The following is a 21,390-nucleotide window of genomic DNA, read 5'->3' as shown; positions in this document are numbered from 1 at the left end:
TAGGGAGATCGGGTGCAGAGTGTGCACTCTCACGCGGGATGCGGGACAAAGTCTATGGATGCTAGATTTCGTAAAGTTAGTGTTATCGGACGAATCCGACTAGGTAGAGCTGAAACGAAAAAGGATCTGGACACTTAGATAGTTAAGCTATGCTGGAGCACCGAAATGCTCAGGTTACCTAGCCCAGGGGCTGCGGCTGCATAGGGCTGAAAAGACATCGGGAATCCTCGTTGCAGTCTATGGAGCCTGAAAGAAGAAGTTGCTGGCAGGCGACCAGTGATGAAGTTCGATGTGATCCAAGCCTGGATCGATGATGGAGGATACCTGTAAGCAGAGGGGACCAAGTTCTGAATCACTAGCCAGTGATTAGATGGGCACCAGGATGGCACCGGACAGGTGAGTGGGTGACGCTGGGCTCTGCAGTCTCTCGGACCAGGAGGCGTTGTCAGCGACCAGGATGGAGGTGCGAGCTGTCCCACGAAGGTATCTGCTGTCGACGTCGCTGGACCCAGGATTGGGGCAACAACTCGTCGTGCTGGTCAGTCGGATTCCAGAGGAAGGACGTGCAGCAAACCGCAGTGTTCTTAGTTTGTGCCCGCAGATGCAGGGTGACTACTCCTTAGTCACAAGGGAGAAATCTTGAGAAGAAGTCTTGAGTTCCATTCGTAGAAAGTAGTTTCAGGATTCAAAGATGATCTAATTTGGAAGGGTCCCCGCTCCCACCTTTATACTAAAGAAAGGGGCTGGTACGGGACTAGGTCCTGCCCATGGGTGGGACCAGGAAGGGGGGTGGTTACACCCCTCTCCCATGCCGGACTTTCCCCAGCTCAGGGGCTGGTGTGCCCCTGGAACTGGTTCAAACTGGCAGATGCACAGTGAGCACCGGGGTGCCACTTGCAGTCACCTTCCTATTCAGCCCTGCCTACCTAGGATACACAAAACCCTGTATGGGATGGTGCTAGCACCGCCCCTGACAGGAAACCCTTTGTCCAAGCTCCCCTCGCTGGAAGGACTCCCAGCTGCAGGGGGTCAGACTTGTGTCTGTGGTGGCAGTTAGTATTCCAATTCGTATGACACCTTACTCGACATGTTTTGATAAAGCGATACCAAAGATAGCAAATAACTGCGAGGATTATAATGCACTTAGGAGTATATGGTACGCGTTATCATAGAACAGCTATTAGGACTTGGTTCCGCAAGCTGCAGACGGGCTCAGCTCATGCCAGAGCACCATCTCACATAATTCCAAGCACTCTGCCTTCAGGATTGTCAACACCTTCGCTGCTATTGATATTTTCCTCCTGTGCTGAAATTTCATCACTGCCATTGTTCATGACGAGCTCAGCTCGTCATCAGCACAGCTCCACTGTGCCTCATGACGAGCTGAGCTCATCATGAGCATCGAAGGGGTTAAGGCCTGCCATAGGAGTGACTGATAGGAATACATGTGTCCATTTTAGGGTTAGATATAGGTATACTATATCTACAGCAAAGGGTGATTACACCACTTTGCCCCAGCTATCGTGCAGCCAGTTGTGTCAGATTTAGATGGCCAGCCAGGGGTGGCATAATAAATGCTGCAGCCCCTGGTAGGCCCTGGGTACACCTATGCCCTGAGTTACAGGGTCTGATAAGGTGGCCCAGTACCAATTGGTAAATGCACCTAAGGTACACGTGTCAATTTAGTGAGAGAACAGCAAGGCTGTGGGTCTGATTAGCAGGCCCACAGCCAGAGAAGTCGTAAACCAGTGAAGCAAAAAGCAAAAAATCTGGGGTGATCATAGGATTGCAGACCCTACTCTCCTACAAACACCAGATGGCGATCTATGCATAGTGTACAATCTGCAGCTCATATGCCTCGAACATATGCACAAGTTACTACTTGTGTCACGATATATCTGTAAGAGACATTAGTTAGTGATAGATTCCTTACCTTAGAATATCCCCAGGCGTCAGACAGGATCCGGAAATTTTTTGCGTAGCAGTACCCTTGCGCATCGGTAGGCATCGTCTGCGGCTCCGCGTCCGGCGTCGGCGTCATGGGCGCCGTGTTGACGTCGTCAGAGTACTTAGACGCCTCCTACGCGTGCTGACGTCAGTTCTTAGACACAGCTTTTCCGCGCCAGAAGCGCTGAGCCATGTTAAAAACCAACACTGGTGCCATTGAAACTAGGGCCCTGAAAGGGGATGACCTTAACCCTAGATATCGGTTCGCAGAACGGGGAGGATGGGTGGGTCGGTAAGGAATCTATCACTAACTAATGTCTCTTACAGATATATCGTTACACAAGTAGTAACTTGTGCATCTGAAAGAGACACGTTAGTGATAGATTCCTTACCTTAGAATAGATACCCCAGCAATACCAACCCCGGTGGTGGGTCTGCGAACCAATAATCACACCAGAAAGTCCTGGAGGACGGAACGGCCAAAGAAGCCATCTCTTCGGACTTGACTGTCCAGGCAATAGTGTCTTCCAAACGTGTGCAGCGAGGCCCACGTAGCTGCCTGGCAAATGTCCTGCAAGGGCACTCCCTTGCCCAGGGCAGTTGTTGTCGCCGTGGCTCGGGTGGAGTGAGCCCGCAATCCAACAGGGGGCTCCTTTCTAGCCTAGGGGTAGCATGCCTAGATACACAAGATGATCCATCGGGAGATGGTCCTCTTATGTACCGCCTTCCCCTTCTTAGCGCCCACGTAGCCAACAAAGAGTTGGTCATCCACCCGGAACTGGCGTGTGCGATCCAAGTAGAATGAGAGCGCACGTTTTGGGTCCAAACCGTGGAGCCGCTCTTCCTCTTTAGAGGGGTGCGGTGGCGGAAAGAAGGTTGGCAAAGTGATGGACTGCCCGATGTGGAAGGCTGTGACAACCTTGGGCAGGAAAGATGGCTTAGTACGCAACACAACCTTGTCCGGATGGACAGAAAGGAAAGGAGGAGTACAAGAGAGGGCCTGGAGCTCACTCACTCTCCTGGCAGAGGTGATGGGAACCAGAAAAGCAGTTTTCAGTGTAAGAAGGCGGAGAGGACAGTTGTGAAGCGGCTCAAAGGGAGCGCACATCAGAAATGTAAGTACAAGGTTCAAGTCCCACTGAGGCATCACAAATGGAACAGGTGGAAATGTGTGTGTGATGCCTTTTAGGAATCGATTTACAATAGGGGACTTGAAGAAAGATGGTTGATCAGGCAGCCTTAAGAAGGCTGAAAGGGCAGAAAGATAGCCCTTGATAGTGCCCAGAGCAGAGCCCTGCTGGGCAAGAGAAAGAAGGAAGAGAAGAACCTCAGAAAGAGGGGCAGAGAGAGGATCCACAGCCGTTGCTGTGCACCATGCCACAAATCTGTTCCACCTGCACGCGTATACCGACTTTGTAGAGGGACGCCTGGCTGCCAGAATGATGTTACAGACTTCAGGAGGCAAGTCAAATGGCCTCAACTGTCGCCGCTCAATCTCCAAGCATTGAGGTGGAGACTGGACAGGTTCGGGTGGAGGACCGTCCCCTGCTGCTGCGACAGAAGGTCCTCCTGAAGAGGCAGATGAACCGGGGGATCGACTGACATACTGAGTAGCTCGGGATACCAGTACCTTCGTGCCCAGTCCGGAGCCACAAGGATGACTTGGGCCCGGCCGCGCTTGATCTTCTTCAGCACTCTGGGCAGAAGTGGTATAGGCGGAAAGGCGTACAACAGACCGCAACTCCACTCGCGACGAAAAGCGTCTCCGAGCGAGTGCCGCCTTGGAAATTCCAACGTGCAGAACTGATGACATTGCGCGTTCTCTTCTGTGGCGAATAGATCTTACCAAGGCTCTCCCCACTGCAGAAAGAGACCTTGCGCCACGTCCGAGTTCAGACGCCATTCGTGATCCATCATGCACCGGCGGCTGAGTTCGTCCGCCCTGGCGTTCAGAGAACCTGCCAGGTGTTGAACCACCAGGGTCACTCCCTGATGTTCCAGCCATTGCCAGAGGCGGAGAGCCTCCTGGCAGAGGGTCCACGACCCCACCCCGCCCCGCCCTGTTTGTTGCAGTACCACATGGCGGTGTTGTTGTCCGTGAACACCTGCACTACACTCCCTCGGACTGTGGGGAAGAATGTCTTCAGTGCTAGACGAATCGCCCGCAGCTCCAAAAGGTTGATATGGAGCCGGGACTCCGCCGGAGACCAGAGGCCTCTGATCTCCGCCTCTCCCATGTGGCCTCCCCACCACGTGCTCCGGTTGGGAAGGGAGAGGGATCTGCCGTTGACCCAATCGCGGTCCGTGAGCCACCACTGCTGCTGTCTCGCAGTGCCCTCCGAGATCAGGACGTGGTCGGACAGGTTGCCCTGATGCTGGGCCCACTGAAACTTCAGGTCCCACTGCAGAGCCCGCATCCGCCACCTGGCGTGATGCACAAGTAGGATGCAGGAGGCCATCAGCCCCAAAAGCCGCAGCATCAACCTGACCGAGATCCGGGATAACGGCTGAAAGATAGGAATCAGAGCCTGAATATCCCGGACCCGCTGTTCGGGCAGATAAACCCGAAACCGCGCTGAGTCTAGAACCGCTCCGATGAAGAGGAGTTCTGAGTGGGGCACAGGTGTGACTTCGGCACATTGATGAAGAACCCCAGCTGGTGCAGAAGGTGTGCCGTCGTCTGGAGGTGGTGGACGACTGTCTGGGGCGAGCCCGCCTTCAACAACCAGTCGTCGAGGTAGGGGAAGACTGAAACCCCTAACTGCGCAGACGAGCTGCGACCACTGCCATTACCTTTGTGAACACCCTTGGGGCGCTGGTAAGGCCGAAGGGGAGCACGGTGTACTGAAAGTGCTCGTGGCCAACCGTGAACCGCAGGTAGCGCCGGCGGGACAGGGATGTGGAAATAAGCGTCCTGCAAGTCCAACGCTACCATCCAGTCTCCTGGGTCCAGGGCAGCTAAGACCTGAGCCATTGTCAGCATCTTGAACTTCTCCTTCCGGAGGAAGCCGTTGACGTTCCGTAGGTCCAAGATTGGGCGTAGGCCCCCTTTGCCCTTCTTCTGGTACCAGAAAGTAGTGGGAGAAGCAACCACACCCTACTTCTGGCCCAGGAACGCGCTTGATGGCCCCCTTGGCCAAGAGGTATCCAGTCCACACTGGATAGAATATCTGGCTGCATCCCGACCTTCCACAAGGGCTTTGCCGAGTTTGGCCCGTACCTCCAATGGACACTCTGGCAGCACTTCCGCGACCGTATCCCACAGAGAGTGGGTGTAGCGGGCCAAGAGGCATGCGGTGTTGGAAGACCGCAGTCCCAGACTAAGGGAGGAGAAGATCTTTTTGCCATACTGCCCATACCTCTTGGATTCCCTGTCCGGCGGAGCCGACGGGAATGCGGTCTGGGAATTGGAGGCCTGGATGACCAGGCTCTCAGGGGTGGGGTGGGTGGACAGGAAACATGGGTCACCCGGGGCCGGGCGGTGGCGTCTGGCAACGTTCCTATCTACGGGCGAACCCGTAGCGGGCTTGGACCAAGTGCCGAAAAGAACGTCAGTTAAGGCCTCGTTAAACGGCAGCAGAGGCTCGGCTGAGCATGACTGCGGCTTTAGGACCTCGGTGAGCAGTTTAGTCCTCAGGCCGCGACCGGGAGCTCAAGGCCCAAGGCCTTGGCTGCCCTCATCAACACCACACTATAGGTTGCCCCCTCCTCCGTAGCCACGCTAGGAGGGGAGACAAAGCCAGTGTCAGGCGAAGCATCTAAACCACTGGCTTCCCCAAGTTCACCTGCCCAGTCCTCATAAGACTGGCACTCACGTGTCAGAGGGTCCTCAGACCCCTCCCAATCCCCCTCATCACCCATCATCTGGTACTCAGGGTCAGTAAACGACAGACCGGTTCATGGAAAGTGAACTCACCAAACGGCGTCTGAATCGGCGCCGTAACCGGGTTGAGGGAGGCGTCTGGAACGGCGCCGCCCGAGGACGGCGCTGGGGATGACACCTGTGGGGTCGGCGCCGGGGAGGTCGTTAAGTCCACCGGCGTTGACCTGGATCCGGAATCGGATCCAGCGGGGCCCTGCGGCGCCGGCGGAGTCGGACCCGAAGCCCCCGACCCGCTAGGACCCCCGGACGGGACCGCTGGGCCCGAAGGCGCCGCGGAACCCGCGGAACCCGTCGGGGGAGAGAGGGACCTCATGGCCATGAGGAACCGCTCGATTTCCCCCGGCGTCGCGTTAGGCCCAGGGACAGAGGGTATGAAGCCGGACGCGACGCCTGCGACTCCGACGGAGCCGCGTGGGCGGTGCCACCTGAACCCCTGGCCGCGTCGCGCGAGCGTCAGAGGGGGGGTTGAGGGGGAGTGAGGGGGGGGTCGAGGGGAGTCGGAAGAGCGAGGACCTCTCTTCGCCTTATTGTGCTTACCTTAAGACTTCGACCCTGAGGAGTGATGTCGACTCCCGGAACTATGATGGCTCTGCTCCCGCGACCGGTCCCTCAACCTCCGTCCGGACCGGGACCTCTCTTGGCGCAGGGCCGACTGCCGGAGTTCGAGCCGCTTACGGGACCGCTCCCGTCTAGCTTTCGAAGTAAGGGCCCGGCAGTCGAGGCAGGTCTTGTCCTCGTGGTAGACGCCGAGACAGTGGAGACACCGACGGTGAGGATCCGTGACCGACATCAGTCGGTCGCAATCTTCACAGGGCTTGAAACCAGGCATCCCTATCGGCACAAATCGGAGTCGAAGACTCGAAAAAGGACGATCAAAAGATCAAAAAAGAGTTAGTCAAAAAGTGACTAAGGTACCACTTTTTCCGGATCTGCGCTGCTAGCGCGGAAAAAAGAAGAACTGACGTCAAGACGCGGAGGCAGCGTCTAAGTACTCCGACGACGTCATCACGGCGCCCACGACGCCGGACGCGGAGCTGCAGACGACGCCTACCGACGCGCAAGGGTACTGCTACGCAAAAAAATTCCGGATCCAAATCTGACGCCTGGGGATATTCTAAGGTAAGGAATCTATCACTAATGCATCTCTTTCAGATGTATACGTTTTCAACAAACAGTGGGGAGAAACCTCATGTGCTCTGGGATCCCATTCACAGTAGCCAGAAGAAAGGCTCTGTGTGGCAACTGCCTGTATAGCCCATAACATGTGGGGTAATCTCCAGGAATCTTAACAGTACACAATACATTTTTTTCAGGTTTCTGTGTAGGTCTATAAGGCAACTATTTGTCTTTCAGGCTACACAGTGTGGTGTGCATAACAAAGGAATTTAAAAGTATATGGAGAACAACTGTAACCCTTGCCTGCTTCTGAGGAGGGTAGGCACGTGAATCTACAGCACTACACACTACAAACATTTGGTTACAGGGTAAGTAACATTTTCCATTTGTAAAATGAATGGCTGCAGACAGACCTTCTCTGCTTAGACTATAAAGCAGTCTCTCTCCAAAGCGGTGGCCAGCAATTAGATGATGTGGATGTTTGAAAAGTTTTTCTTAAGACCAGTTTGACAACCAAATCCTGTTGACGTGAACTATCATCCATCACGAGTGTTATACAAGATCAATTTCAATCAAAGCAAAAAATAGCCTTTGCATTAAACAAAGTAGCTAGAAATCTCACAGGACCCTATAAACGCTTTTACAGTTGCTTAGAGTTATAAATGCCAAGTACTTACCATCATACACTTACAGACTTGAAGCCTTCCCTGGTAAATTTGGGGATGGCTTAACAAGGCACAATCCAGGCTGTATAAAACCATCTTGGGAGATGTTTAGGTTTGCTAAAAGTTTGGCCTCACGGAGCAGATATTAGCCGAAAAGGCATCATTGTTGATAGTTTGGTTTAAATTATTCAAAGCATGTAAGGGCACTTTTAAATACCAACTTGGTAAAGAACTCATTAGTTGGTTACACTTTTAGTAAAGACTGTAGACACTTAATATCATATAAGATAATTTTAGAATTCCTATTGAGTAAAACCATAAAAGAAAATTCAAAAGAAACCGATCTGCGGAATTTGCAGATGATACATTATAATCAGTTTACTGTGCTAACCCACATACATTTGGTACTACAAGAATATTTAATGATGCCCATGTAACGCAACTGGTGTTCTTGTAACGCTCGGATACTTCGGGTCTAGTTTGCGCTTTATAAAACTCCAAAATAATAAATAAAATAAATTATAATATATTTTGGGAACTTAAATGTAAATTTTAAAGACCGAGTTTTGGATCTAGTATAGCTTGCCACTTTTGCACTTAAAGTAAGTAGACAAGGGCGCGTGTTCTTTGCACTGCCTAGCCTTCATTTGTGAAAAAGGAAATTTCTCAAGACTATTTTTTCCGTGAATTGTACATGGAATAATGTATTGTTTTCATTGATTGAACCGTAAGTTAATGGCTAGATTTGTTAAATTTATGGGTAAAGGTTTAGATGCAATACCTAAACAGCACAACAGTCATTAGATAACCAATGCACATAGAATATTGGATTTACCTGCTATGGCATCATCCCAACTTAGACCGCCAATTCAATAAAAGATGCAATGATTGAGATATTATCAAATAAAAAAATTACTTTATTGACTCAGATTTGAAATGTATAGATTGCACCATAATTGAAACTGATTTTTAAAGATGACCTTTGGCTTTGATGGCTTTGCACCTCCATCCACTAGGGTAACGCCATTTATGTGGGTTATGGATCGATACTACCACTATAGCTCAAGGTGGCAGGGTCTTAGAGGGCAATAGTACTTCAGCAATGCATTCATTAACTTTATGGGGTATATTATTTTATTATTTTTATAATGGCTGTATAATGGGTTGTATTCCTGATTTGGAACTGTTTTAATTTACTAACCAAATAAAAGTTTCTTTTTTGCCTTACAGTTGACCCTAAATGACGTCAACACAATGCTTTGTAAAGGTATGCATCATGTGTGTGTGCAGAGTGGGCTCTAGAGAGCAGAGGCAATGTGCACTCACACTTTGCATAGCAAGTTTCAATACACTGTACTACCCACCAACCAATGCCTGCTTTGGAGATGGCAGAGGCCGTGTGGGGTTTGGCAAAGGCCACACAAAGTTGAGTACCCTTTCTAAAGGTTTTAGTTCTATTAATATAGTGCATAATCACTCTATAGACATCGAGAGTCTGAAAGGCCCGTTTCAACACTGACTCTGGACGTAAGCAGCTCAATGGTTTGGTTCATGTGGAAAGGTGAAACAACCTTGGGCAGAACATTGGGGACAAAGAACCTGTCTTTCTGAACCTGAATTAAGGATTCTTGAATTGTAAAAGCATAAAGTGTCAGGGGGAAGGGAGGTGAGATTGTGATTCAGAAGAAACCTTCTAAGACAAGAATTCTAACTGACATTAATGCAGGGGTTTAAAAGGAGGAGCCATGAGTTGTGTGAGAATTACACCAAGTTCTAGACAGGTGCTGGTGTTGTCTTTGGGGTCATTAACCTCTTAAGCTCAGGCTTTAATGACTGGTACTCCAAACAGGGAAGAGTGATCTCTATTTTGGAGGTAGGATACAACTGCTTTTTTGAAAGTGGTGAATAGTTAAATTGTTGAAATCCCCCTCTATTGGAAGTACTTGTGGAGGACTTATGGGTGGAATTCTTACTTGTGAGCTTTTTGATGTGTTCTACAGTGAAGATCTGCAAAGTCATTGTCCACTACCGGGTAATGTTCCACCAGTAGGTGAATTTTGTTACGGTTTACCCACCAGTGCAAAATTTCTAGTGATAGCACCGAGAGCCGAGGGGGGCATGGAATGCCATTTCTGGAGGTAAAACAAGGCTGTCATGTTGTCGGTCTTCAGTAGTGCTGCTTACCTCCGTGCAGGTGAAAGGAACACAGACTGTCAGTCTGATGGCTGTAGCTCCAGGTGGTTTACATAGCACCCCTAATGAGTGGTCGGGATTCTCTGGGCAGTTATCTTGATGACATGACTTCCCCAACCCATGAGAGACTCATCAGAAGCCTATGCGTCGGATTTCACTATATTGGGAGATTTTAACTTTCATCTGGAGGCTAATAATGACAAGGACTCTGATCGCCTCAATATTTAGTTGGGATTACTTGGGCTTTTGAAGAAAAAAAGCCTACTCATCCACTCTGCAGGACATACCCTAGATGGGTTTTACACTAACAACGATGCCATAATTTTCAAGGAGATTCTTCCATTAGTTTGGTCGGACCATCATGGAGTCTTATTTGACATCTGACTCCTGAAGGTGATCTCCCCTCACCCTAGGTAGGTGCCCTTCAAATATTTTTAAAACATGGAAGGATGTAGACCATGGGCTTCTCAGAAAAACTTATCAGATACTAAGCTGGTTCTTTCCAATGACCCAGAGCAGGCAGCCTTTAGCTATACAGATTGGCTTCATGCCTCTATGCCAAATTAGTTCCCTACAAGACAGCAACCAAAAATGGAAACAAGCCCTCCGCCCCATGGTTTTCTGAAGACTCGAGGCTTGAGAAACAGTGTTGTAGGAATCAAGAAAGATGGTGGCGACGAGATTACGATAGCCAGGAGAAACCGAGGGAGGGAAAAGAACAGAGCACCACTCTGAGAGGGACCCTCGCCATTTTAAAGTACAAAACCTCCCCTCTTAGGGAACAACCCCGCAGCAGAAGACAAGAACATAAAGAACATAAAGTACCACAGATGGCTTACCAGTCAGCCCAAAAATGCACAGATGGCCCAATCTGAGGACCTATACGGATGTGCTAACAGCCAAAGCACCACACCACAAAAACCAAAAGGACCCCCAAGGCACTTCAAGCCACACAGAACACATAAACAGGGCCAACCGAAACACTAGGCCAAAAGCAAAAGGCAGGATAAACACCTCCCATAAAGCACATAAGGACCAACAAGCTAAGCTTGAGAATCTCGACGTCGGTAACTGCTCTGGAGCGCCTTGTAAGTAGGAGAATGGATTGGAGTCACCTGAGGAGACACTGAAGGAGAATGAGAGACAAAGTCCTTTTCTCGATGTCGAGGAGCTGGAGAAGGCGACCTCGACACCACAGCCGAGAAGCATGCCTCTTCTTCTTAAGCTTTCTCCTTTTCGACCTTTTACGACCCCCTTTTTTTTTCTTGCCTTGGCCATATACAGCTTGGCCTACCATTCCTTCCTACCATCTTCCTAAAAGAAGAACAGCCCTCGACATCGTGGTCAGACGACATACACCAAAGACAGTCCTCTAGAGGGTCAGTGATCGACATATGACCCCGCATTCTTTACAGGGCTTAAAGCCCAACTTCCTCGGGGCAGACATGCCAAAACAGAGAAAGATACAATCGAAATAACAAAGTATCCAGTTGAAAGTATAGAGAGTCCCAGAAAAAAACGTTAGCGTCGACAGGGCGGAAAAAAGGGAACTGGCGACGTGGTCCTCTTATGTCTCCAGTGATGTCATACGGAGCCGCATGCAGAGCCAAGGTATTGTGACAACCTCATTGGCGTAGAGAGCTAGGCAAAAAGTTTCCGCATAATGCTGGCACAGGGGATATTCATAAGGTGAGGAATCCACAGGCAGATGTATCCATCAGAAAAGGCCTGGACCAGAGTGAGTATCTTGAACTTTTTCTTTTTGAAGAAGTAGTTGAGGGCTCACAGATCTAGGATACGACAAAGATGTTTGTCTTTTTTCAGCACCAGAAAGGTGAGGGAATAACAACCACAGGCTACTTCTGGCGCTAGAACCCTATCTTTGGCTCCCTTGGCCAAGAGAGCCATAACTTGCTCCTGAAGCAAAGTCAGGTGATCCTCCGCCAACCAGTCATAAGTTGGAGGCACGGAGGAAAGGCTAGTCTTGAAGGGGCTGGAATAGCCCCTTTGGACTATTTGAAGAACGCACCTGTCCGAAGTGATGTTCTGCCAGTAGTGGAGGTGATGGGTGATGGTTGATCCTGCTACCAACTGGCTGCCCATGATCTGAAAAGGCCGGATTAGGAAGGTTTGGAGGCTAAGGCTGCAGGGGGGGTGTTAGGTCTGCCACAACCTCTGGCCGCCCAACATGGGGTCTGAATGCGCCACGCCCACGGCCACGCAGAGGTTGCTGAAATTGTGCTATCTTTTGGCTGGGTTATGGCTGGCGCAGCTGAAAGCCCTTTGCGTATTCACAAAAGGGGTGAAAGGCAAATGGGAGACGTGTGGCCACTGAAAGTCTCAAGGACTTAGCTGTAGCCCGTGAATCCTTAAAACGCTCCAGCGTCATATCTTCCTTGCCTCCGTAGAGACAGGTGCCATCAAAGGGCATGTCCATTTGATAGACCTGGACATCCCATGAAAAGCCAGGAGTTCTCAACCAGACGTGATGTCTAACAACCAACGTAGATGAAATCGCAAAGCCTAACGAGTGGCGAACTTTGCTGCAGCTCTTCCAGCTGAACACACAAGATGATGAACGGAATGTTTCACAATGGACAGACGCCATCATGCGGAGCCGACCGACGCCACCTGCTGGCACGCAGGGCTATTGCACAAAAGAAAAATCTTCTGTATCCAGTCTGACACCTGGGAATTTCGCAGGTAAGGAATCTGCAGCAACTGTCTCTATCAGTTCGCGAGGAACTGACTAAGGTGCCTATCAGTGGCTCTTTTATGGTGCTCAGTTTATTACTTTTGGAGCGGAACAAAGTTGGCGCAGAATTGCACAACACCACCTACTGGTGCGCAGGAGCACTACTTTTTGAGTTTCCAGATCCAGTCAAGTGCCTTGGGATAGTGAAAAGGTGAGGAATCTGCAGTTGGAAGTATTCATCATAACGATGGTTATAGGTAAATTTCTCTTTGCAGAATGTATCCTGTACGTTTAAATGCTGTTCACATGTGGAAAAGGAGTATTCTCTTGTTTCATTGCAGTCCAGGAATCAACCTTAAGGCAGCAGCATCAACCTCTGTTTTTCTTTTTGTCTGGAGCGGATTGAGAGTGCATCTGTGTACCAATATGCTCCACCATAATATCCGGATGACCATGACCTCTTAGTGGAAAGCTGCTTGCTGCATAATTGTTAGAAAAGCTGCTGTATCTTTTAGGGCGGATGCAATTGTAGAACAAGCATGCAAACCATGATGGGTAATCTAGGTAATAGTTGTTCTAAGCTCCATTTGCAATCTAACTTCATCTGAAGGGGTTCTGGAGGCGACTGAGTTGTAACGCTGTAGTGAGCTTGACTGCAGCACTCTGACTTTTTTAGAATGGCAAAAATACTCACTTTGTAAGAAACGGCTTCCCCAAAAGTGAGCATCCTCGTAGTTTAAAGGTTAAACCCCTTTTCAAGTTCCAGCTGCTATTGAGACTCAAAACTCCTTTGTGCTGAGATTAGTCCTCTTTTCATGTCCATACTTTGGACTCTGAATAATGGGCTTTGAAAACAGAGATTCACAAGGGTGATGATGAAACAGTCTTTTGCAGTGTGTGTGTGTGTGTGTGTGCGTGTGTGTGTGTGTGTGTGTGTGTGCATGTTCAAAATGAAGTCTTAATGCATGGCATCAAGTGCTTCAGAGGATCCTTTTTAAACATATAGACTTTAGAATATTTACCCTCACTGCACTAAAATATCATATAAAGGAGAGTTAGTGTCTCTGTATATTGTGTGAATCAACACACATAATCATAACTCATTTGATGCACGACAAAAAAGGAAACTATAAGAGTTCCAAAGAAATACATGTATTAATGTTCTAAACCCAAAAGCAGCAGAGTAAACGACGTATAATCTACAAATTCACAGGTTATATTGCTGAAGAATATATTTGATTCTATTCAGTTTATTAAATGCAGTGCCTTCTAAGATGTTATATCAGCAAAAATAACAATGTCATATCAGCCAACAAAAGAATGGAGACTCTAAAAGAACAAGTTACTCACCTTTGATAATGCTCTTTCAGATGGATACTTTAACTGTTCAGTTCTCATTGTTGGAATAAAGCCAGGTGACCAGCAAGATCCGTATTTTCTAAGCAATTTCTCCTGTTGTGAGGAATCTCTGGTTAGAAAGAATGTCCTCCAGAAAGAGCGTTACTGGAGGTAAGTAACGTGGTCTTCTGGTAGATACTCCTAACTGCAGTATCCTCACCTTTAGAACAGATATCCAATCAGTAACTCCTAACCGGAGGATTGTCTGGGAGAAGGACTTATACCAAGAGTCTAGCAGAACCAAATGTACCGAGTGGCCCTCTGTGCAGACTTGAATGTCAAGGCAGTAGTGCTTGGTGAATGGACGACTATGTAGCAGACTGGCAGCTGTCTAGGATGGGAGTACCGTTCACAAACACCATCACATTAGCTTTGGCCCAGGTACAACGATAATGCAGTGCCAAGTCTGTGAAAAAATAAAATTACCAGGGCACATGGTTTTTCCCATGCGTCCTCTGCTGGTGGCACCAGGCACAGCATCTGCCGCTGCTGCAGAATGCCAGTACCTACGAATGATAACATTTTAACAGATAATGACACTGTGGAGTATGCCAGGTCTTCTTCTCCCATGCAGTGGGTTCCAATACATGCTAGTGTTTAGAAATAAGCACCAGTGCCAAGCTACGGCAAACACCAGCCCAAATTAAGCACTGCAAGCTTGTAGGTGTTAGTGGATTCCTTCTTGGACAGACAATGCATGTCAAACTGCAAGGATGATCCACCTGGACATGAACTGTTTCTGCACAGAATTCCCTTTTTAGCACTTTCACAGCGGATAAAGAGCTGATCTTCCAACCTAATTCCTTTGTGTGCTCAATGTAATCTAATGACACCTTTCCTAAATGCTGCTTTGTAATAATACCTATTTTAAGTATAGTTCAATTGAGATTATATCAGAAACAGTGAACAATTTTGACAAAAAATATAAAAGTGCACCTTTATTTGGAACTAACGTTGTTTAACATAATTTTCATTACCCAGATTGTTGTCTGTTAACACCTCCTTAACTCTTTTCGTAATGCCATAGGTGTCCAGTTCAGGTGACATAGCAACCAGTTCCTGAATGCTGAGCGCGGAATGTCCAGAGAGTGGCAGTGGTGTTGAAGGCTGAGAATCACAGCTTGGTGGATCGCTGCACTCCTGTGCTTTTGCATCCTTACTTGCCTCGATGGCAGGACAGGGTTGTTGCACCAATTCGGTGAGACTTTTTACAGATTCACTTGAGCTCATTGGAGAGTCAGGAGCAGGACTGCAACTAGTAGATGTCTTTGGAGTACATTCTAAAAGCAAGACATGCAATTAACTGCTTTGCCACATTTCTTTGATGAAAGAGATGTTCATTTCTCATTCAGTACATCATACCTCAGTAAAACACTACATAATTCTCTGTGATCATGGGCACATATTGCACATACTGATATGCTAAGAGCTGGTGTAAATGCAACAATAAGACATTGCACAACATGTATTCACTTAACAGTTTTCATATCACACTTTTTGATTGTGAACTTTTAGCACAATGTTGACTTTCCAGCAGGAAAAAACAGCCACATGGAGTAAAAAGGAAATATTTTACCATTTCGGAGGCAGAGAAATTGTATTAGATATAAAGTTTTATTTTAGTACTTAAAGAAGAGATGTGCATAGTGGTCCCCAGCGGTCATCAATTTCTGTCAAATAAAACGGAGTATTTTTTGTACTCTTGATAGGGTGCAAAAACGTATTTTGTTTCAAACTACTGCAGCGAAAGTTTTCACACATAATTATATTTTGCTACCAACCAGAAGTTTCTACTGTGAGCAATTATAAAACTAGCGTATTCATGTGCTGCGATTAATTTCCAGAGAGAAGTTCTAACAAACAACCTGCAGATAGGTTGCTAAATATAATTATTGGACAAAGAAGGTGTAGTTGCTGCAAAGACAGTTTGTAGGAAAATGACCAAACATGCATTTTACAGCTCACTTTCCTAAATAAAATGGACATATCTATGGGTGTTCAGTAAGTTAATCTAATCTAGGCATGGAATTTGAAACAACTTCCCATAAAATTCTAAAAGTATAATTCATTTTGCTTTAAATCTTCCATCCAATTTCTTTCTTTCTCGTATATTGTTCCATCTTAGAATATTATGAGTTCTGTAATATGAATGAGAAGGGAAAAAAAGGAACATTAACAGTTTAACAGATCCCAAACAAGAGGCTTTAAATATAAAGGCTCTCATTCTGGATAGACAGAAATTACAGACTAGAACAGCAGAGTGAGCTGACACCAACCTTATAGGCCCAGGGTTCAGACATACAAGTTACTTACCTTCTGGTTGAGAATATATCTAACAAATTCCCCACCTTAAAAGATTCTCCAGGTGCCAGACTGGATCCAGAAAGTATCTCTGCAGGCAGCTGGTGTCTGTCGGCTTTGCGCTGGAAATGACGTTGCTCTGCATACATAAACGCCATCCCATAGCACGAACATCCATTTCTTTTGTGACTATTTCTGTACCAAAAAAACAGAGCCATCTAAAAACCAATGCGTGCCCAGTGTGCAGTATCTTATGTTTTTTTTTCCGTGAGGAGCCCAGTTCACAGAACAAGGTGGTTGGGAGGGTTAGTGAGGAATCTGCGGTTAGATAGTCTCTGCTAGTAGAAAAAGCATTACCGAAGGTAAGTAACTTGTTCTTCTAGTAGACTTGTTCCCGCAGATTCCTCACCTTAGAATAGATACCCAAGCAATACCTCCTTGGAGGTGGGTCTGTGAACTGGCTTAAACTAAAAAGGTCCTGGAGGACGGAGCGGGCGAAATGCCGTCTCGACAGAACTGACTGTTCAAACAGTAGTGCTTCGTGAACATGTAGAGTGGTGGGAACTTGGCAGATGTCCAGGTCCGGCACCCCACGTGCGAATGTAGCAGTGGCCCTGATGGAATGGGCCCGCAAGCGTTCAGGGGGTTACTTCTATGCCAACACATAGCAGGTTTTAATGTAGAGCATACTCCATCCAGAGATTTTCAGTTTCTGCACAGTTTGCTCTTTTTTGCTGCAGTAAATTCAATGAAAAGCTGATCGTCCACCAGGCCTTTGGTAGGATAGCTGTAGAAAGAGAGCTCTTTTTTTCAAGTACAGGAGAGGTTATCTCTCCTCCGCTTTAGAAAGATAAAGTGAAGAAAAGAAAGTATTCAGCGTGACGTTCTGGCCATCATGAAAAGGGGTGACTACCTTCAGAAGGAAAGAGTCATGTGTCCAAAAGAAAGGGAGGGTGAACCTGGTGGCTTGAAGTAATGGCCACCAGGAAAACTGTCTAGATAGTCAAGAGCTGCATACAGCAGCTGAGCAGGCACTCAAAGGGAGAAAACATTAGGTATTGTAGCAGGGTTTCCGTTCTCCCACAGAACTGTGTAAATGTAAATGTAAATGTATGTAAATGTATAGGCATTTATATAGCGCACTACTTACCCGGAGGGTCCCAAGGCGCTTCGACCGCTGCGAAACCCTTCCTGGCTTCCCTGAGAGATGGTCCCTTAATGGGTATCTCCAGGGTGAGACCAGGCATCCCCGGCGGTCTGGTGGGGCCGTTAGTGAAGATGAGGCAAGCTAATGCCCAGAGTTGCCGAGTGTGATCGCTGATCAGAGTGGGCACCGAGGCGAGAGAATTATCGAGTCCGCTGACCCTGGTCCAGAAACCTGCCGCGCCGGGAATCGAACCCTGGTCCCGGGCCGTCCTCTGCTCTCGGGTCTGCCGCCTCTAACCAGTGAGCCACACTACTTCACAGAGATCTAGAACCTGGGTGAGTTAGGGTGACCCAAAACTCACCTTAGTTTCAGAAATCCCCTTACCAAGCTAGCTACAGTGTCTCATCGGTAGTAATAGCTTCCCAATGACTTAGACAATCCAGAACATGAACTCAGGGTACCTCAGGTATCGTGGAACACATGAACACTCTTTCGTTATATAATCAGTACAAACCAAAACGGGGAGTCAAAGAACACACGTGCAAGATTGAAATGTTTATTTTTCAATGCAAGGTTCTCAAACGCAGTATCTTATATAATATCAACATACAAATTATAAAAATCAGAGTTATCAGCATAGTCACTAGTCCATAATAAGCGAACGGTGATAGCATAATATAATGCAAAATCTATAGAAATTCTGTATCACCTATATTTCGCGCACCCTATTTAGCATATTATATTATATCTAAGAAGGTCTCATTTGGGTTTTTAGCAGGGCGGGCCCATACCTCAAATGGTCAGTAGGAGCAGATCACATCAACAGCTACCAGCTCTCTGCATGCGAAGCATCAAGTGTGTTGATTCATTCCCTGTAACTCTATCTTAAACCCGCGTAGAGCCCAATGTTGGCAGCAACATTATTTGTGTTATGTCTAATGTGGTGCGAGGATCAGGCCTTCAGCAACCTTGTGTTAGGTTATTCTTAGAGGGTGCAGTTCTCAGTGTGCAGACATTTGTACCAAGTGTACCAAGCACGACTGATATCAGAGCAATAACATATTATTCTCAAATAAATCACATCTTTCGTCTAGGTTGAAAGCTACAATAACAATTAGGTGCCGTGTGCAAACTGAAGCCGAAGGAAAATATGGTGTTTAAACATTTAATAAACTCATGCTAACTTAACACAATATATAGAAACGCAGTAACCATATGACACCCCCCCCAATGATCCGAGGACGGTCAAAAAAGGAAAGAAATAAGCCAATACTATAAGAAAGGCAAAACATGAAAGCAGAGTTCAACAATATTGAGCCAAGCTAAATGTATGTAAATGTATATAAAAATCAATAATACAAATTATGTATGAATGCCTATAGTGGCCACACAAAAATATAAAAAAACTTGAACTTGAGGCCATTTATAAAATCATAGGACCAGAACATATAAAAGTTCAATGTTCGTGATAGAAAAGGCACCATTCAGAATTACTAAAAAGTCACGTGCCATAATAGTGAAAGTCTCCAAAGCCACTCATGGGTGGATAGAATATGCAAAATAGGTAGCCACAGCTTCCAATATGAAATCACTGTCATCATCCGTAAACAGTTCAGCCATCCAATTAAGCAATGGGAAAGAACATACGTGCTCCTCCAGCACCGAATCCTCTAGCAACATCAGAGGACAACTCAGTGGGTTCTCGAGAACGCTATGGGCCAGAAAGTCATGCGCCGCTGCGGATATGTCCCACTGACCCATTAGTCCATGCATCGCTGCCACGGCCATAACCCTTTCGCCAGAACAAACCAACTCGTGAGCAACTACGGGGCTCATCAGCTGATCAAAATCGACGTCAGGAGAAGTCGGTAAGCAGAGACACAAATAAATGGCCCAGTCGAAATCACAGCTCAGGCAATGAAACACAGGCTGGACACATGTGAAATAGGAAAATCGAAACGATAATCCAAAAGCCGTGCTTAAAGTCGCAAGCGGTAAGGAGCCATAGTAATCAAGCATCCGGTTGCGAAACAGCATCAGTAGGGGCTGAGCGTTTTCTTGCGCAGGATGGGCATCCATGTTTTATAAAGCAAAATATCACCAGAACGCCTGCAGCCAAAGCCAGCAAAACAGGGAATCCGCCAAACAAGCTTGCGAATATAGAATGAAAAAACGCAGGGATAATACCAAATACTTTTTCAAACGTAGTCACGAGACCACTGCTAACCAATTTAAAAAAATGTGCGAGGCCAGACGTGGAGGAGGCATTAAAGATTTGATGAACCAGCTCGCAGAAATGAAACGCAAATCAGTATTTAAAAGTGCCTGCACCTCTGTGCGTGTGTTAGCTATGTGAAGGACATAAGTTTCACGGGCCGAGCTCAGGGCCACTTCTTTTTGAGACAATAGGGCTCTTATTCGGCTCAAACCATTGAACTCCGCTCTCAAGGTTGGGATTCGCGGCCAAAAGGAAACATCTGAATTCCCATGCGTGGGTGGATATAACACACCACACGTTCTGATACAGTAACCACATAGGCAATACCGACCATTAACCCACAACACATTTCGTTGTTCAAAAGTAAATAACTACCGTTAGACAATAAAGTGAATGTGGGAACTATTGCAGGAACCGGTGTGCCTTTTAAAACGCAGGCTAAATTTGGCCTGTCCTGATTACAAGAACCATGCAATTGGATGTGCCTGCATATCAGTGAACGGTCAGGCGACTGTGTGCATGCTTCACCATTCAGATTCACTTCCTTTCCTTCTTTCAGACATCTGTATGTATATGGTAAAGACCATGTCTCATGTAGGAAAGTACTGCCTAGTGGTTCAATCGATCGCCCTATAGCAATATATCTCATACAATTTGTAAACTTATACAGAGTAAATGGGAAAGTAATAATACCATGGATAAGCCATGTAGCAGCAGCCGCCTCAGCCACAGAGAATGGCAAAGATTCTAACTTCTCAATGTGTAACATAGAAAATGACGCATCTCGCATGGAAAGCATGCGCTGCTTGTCAGTCAAATTAAATGGGGCAAATAGTGATGAGACGTTCATATAGCTCCAAGGCACTCGACCAGCATTCAGAGTCTTTAGTGTCCATGCAAACTGCATAACAGAACGCAATTGATTTTGACCATGATATAATACGGACACTTCATCATGCACAATGTCAACAACAGAAGAAACAATGTTGTTTAATGTGTAAATTCGGGAAGAAAGCGTGTTAATACTGTTATCGACCACTGCAAGTACTTTTTCCAAATTTGCTTGGTCAATTGCCCTTAGGCGCTTAGCAGCCTCAATTTGAGACACTTTCCAAATTTCATTGTAAACAGCATAAATCCACCGTTTAGATCTACCCTTAGCTGGGCCTTTTATAAAATCATTTAAATCCACATTTTCAGTTAACTGAGACAGATTTAGTTTAACTGCAGCTAACGTGGAATGTTGTAACCAATTCTGACACAGTTTACCTACAGAGTAAGTGGTGACAGTATAATCAGTTTCAAAACGGGGATCTGGTCGCACTTGTGTGAACCCTTCAGCCAACCCCAGAAATCGACGTTGGCAAGAATCAGAACTCTTTTGCCACAACAGCCAACCCTTTGGATCCAAGCTGGATACATTAAAGGACGAATTGTGTATTAGAGACTGTATCTCACGAATAGACAATTCAGAAAAATTACCCCAACCTGAATATTCTTCTAATTCGGGGATAACTGGTGTATTTTATTTTTTAGAAGTAGCCAATCCAAAGCATGTTGTTTGGGAAATAGTAGAATTTAGAAACAACATGTGATTTGGGATGAGACATGCACGGTGCAAAGCCTCAGTGCCTTGTACCTGCCAATCTTTGGTACCCCAAACCGATTTAAGGTCAATTATACCCTTCCAGAACTCGTAGCCATCTAAAGCTTATTTGTCTAGAAAGGACTTCGAATACAGCAACTTTGTATCGGTAAGTCTAACTTTGGACATGGACTTTTCTGTCATTCTGAAATAAAATGACTCAGGATTTGATTGATTGAAAT

General features: G+C 46.8%; 1 protein-coding gene across 3 annotated transcripts in view; it reads right to left on the bottom strand.

The window, feature by feature from the left end:
• Positions 1 to 21,390, bottom strand: part of CUX1 (cut like homeobox 1) — a 1,218,817-nt gene that overhangs the window by 127,648 nt on the left and 1,069,779 nt on the right. For all 3 annotated transcript variants that reach the window (XM_086954570.1, XM_086954568.1, XM_086954569.1), the window contains one exon: positions 14,875 to 15,177. In XM_086954570.1, coding sequence (XP_086810696.1) covers positions 14,875 to 15,177 — 303 coding nt within the window. The remainder of the gene's footprint in view (positions 1 to 14,874; positions 15,178 to 21,390) is intronic.

The sequence above is a fragment of the Lissotriton vulgaris genome, chromosome 2_1, assembly GCF_964263255.1.
Source record: "Lissotriton vulgaris chromosome 2_1, aLisVul1.2, whole genome shotgun sequence".
Taxonomy (NCBI): domain Eukaryota; kingdom Metazoa; phylum Chordata; class Amphibia; order Caudata; family Salamandridae; genus Lissotriton; species Lissotriton vulgaris.
Note: the sequence above shows the minus strand (reverse complement) of the source record. Positions and strands in the feature narration are given on the sequence as shown.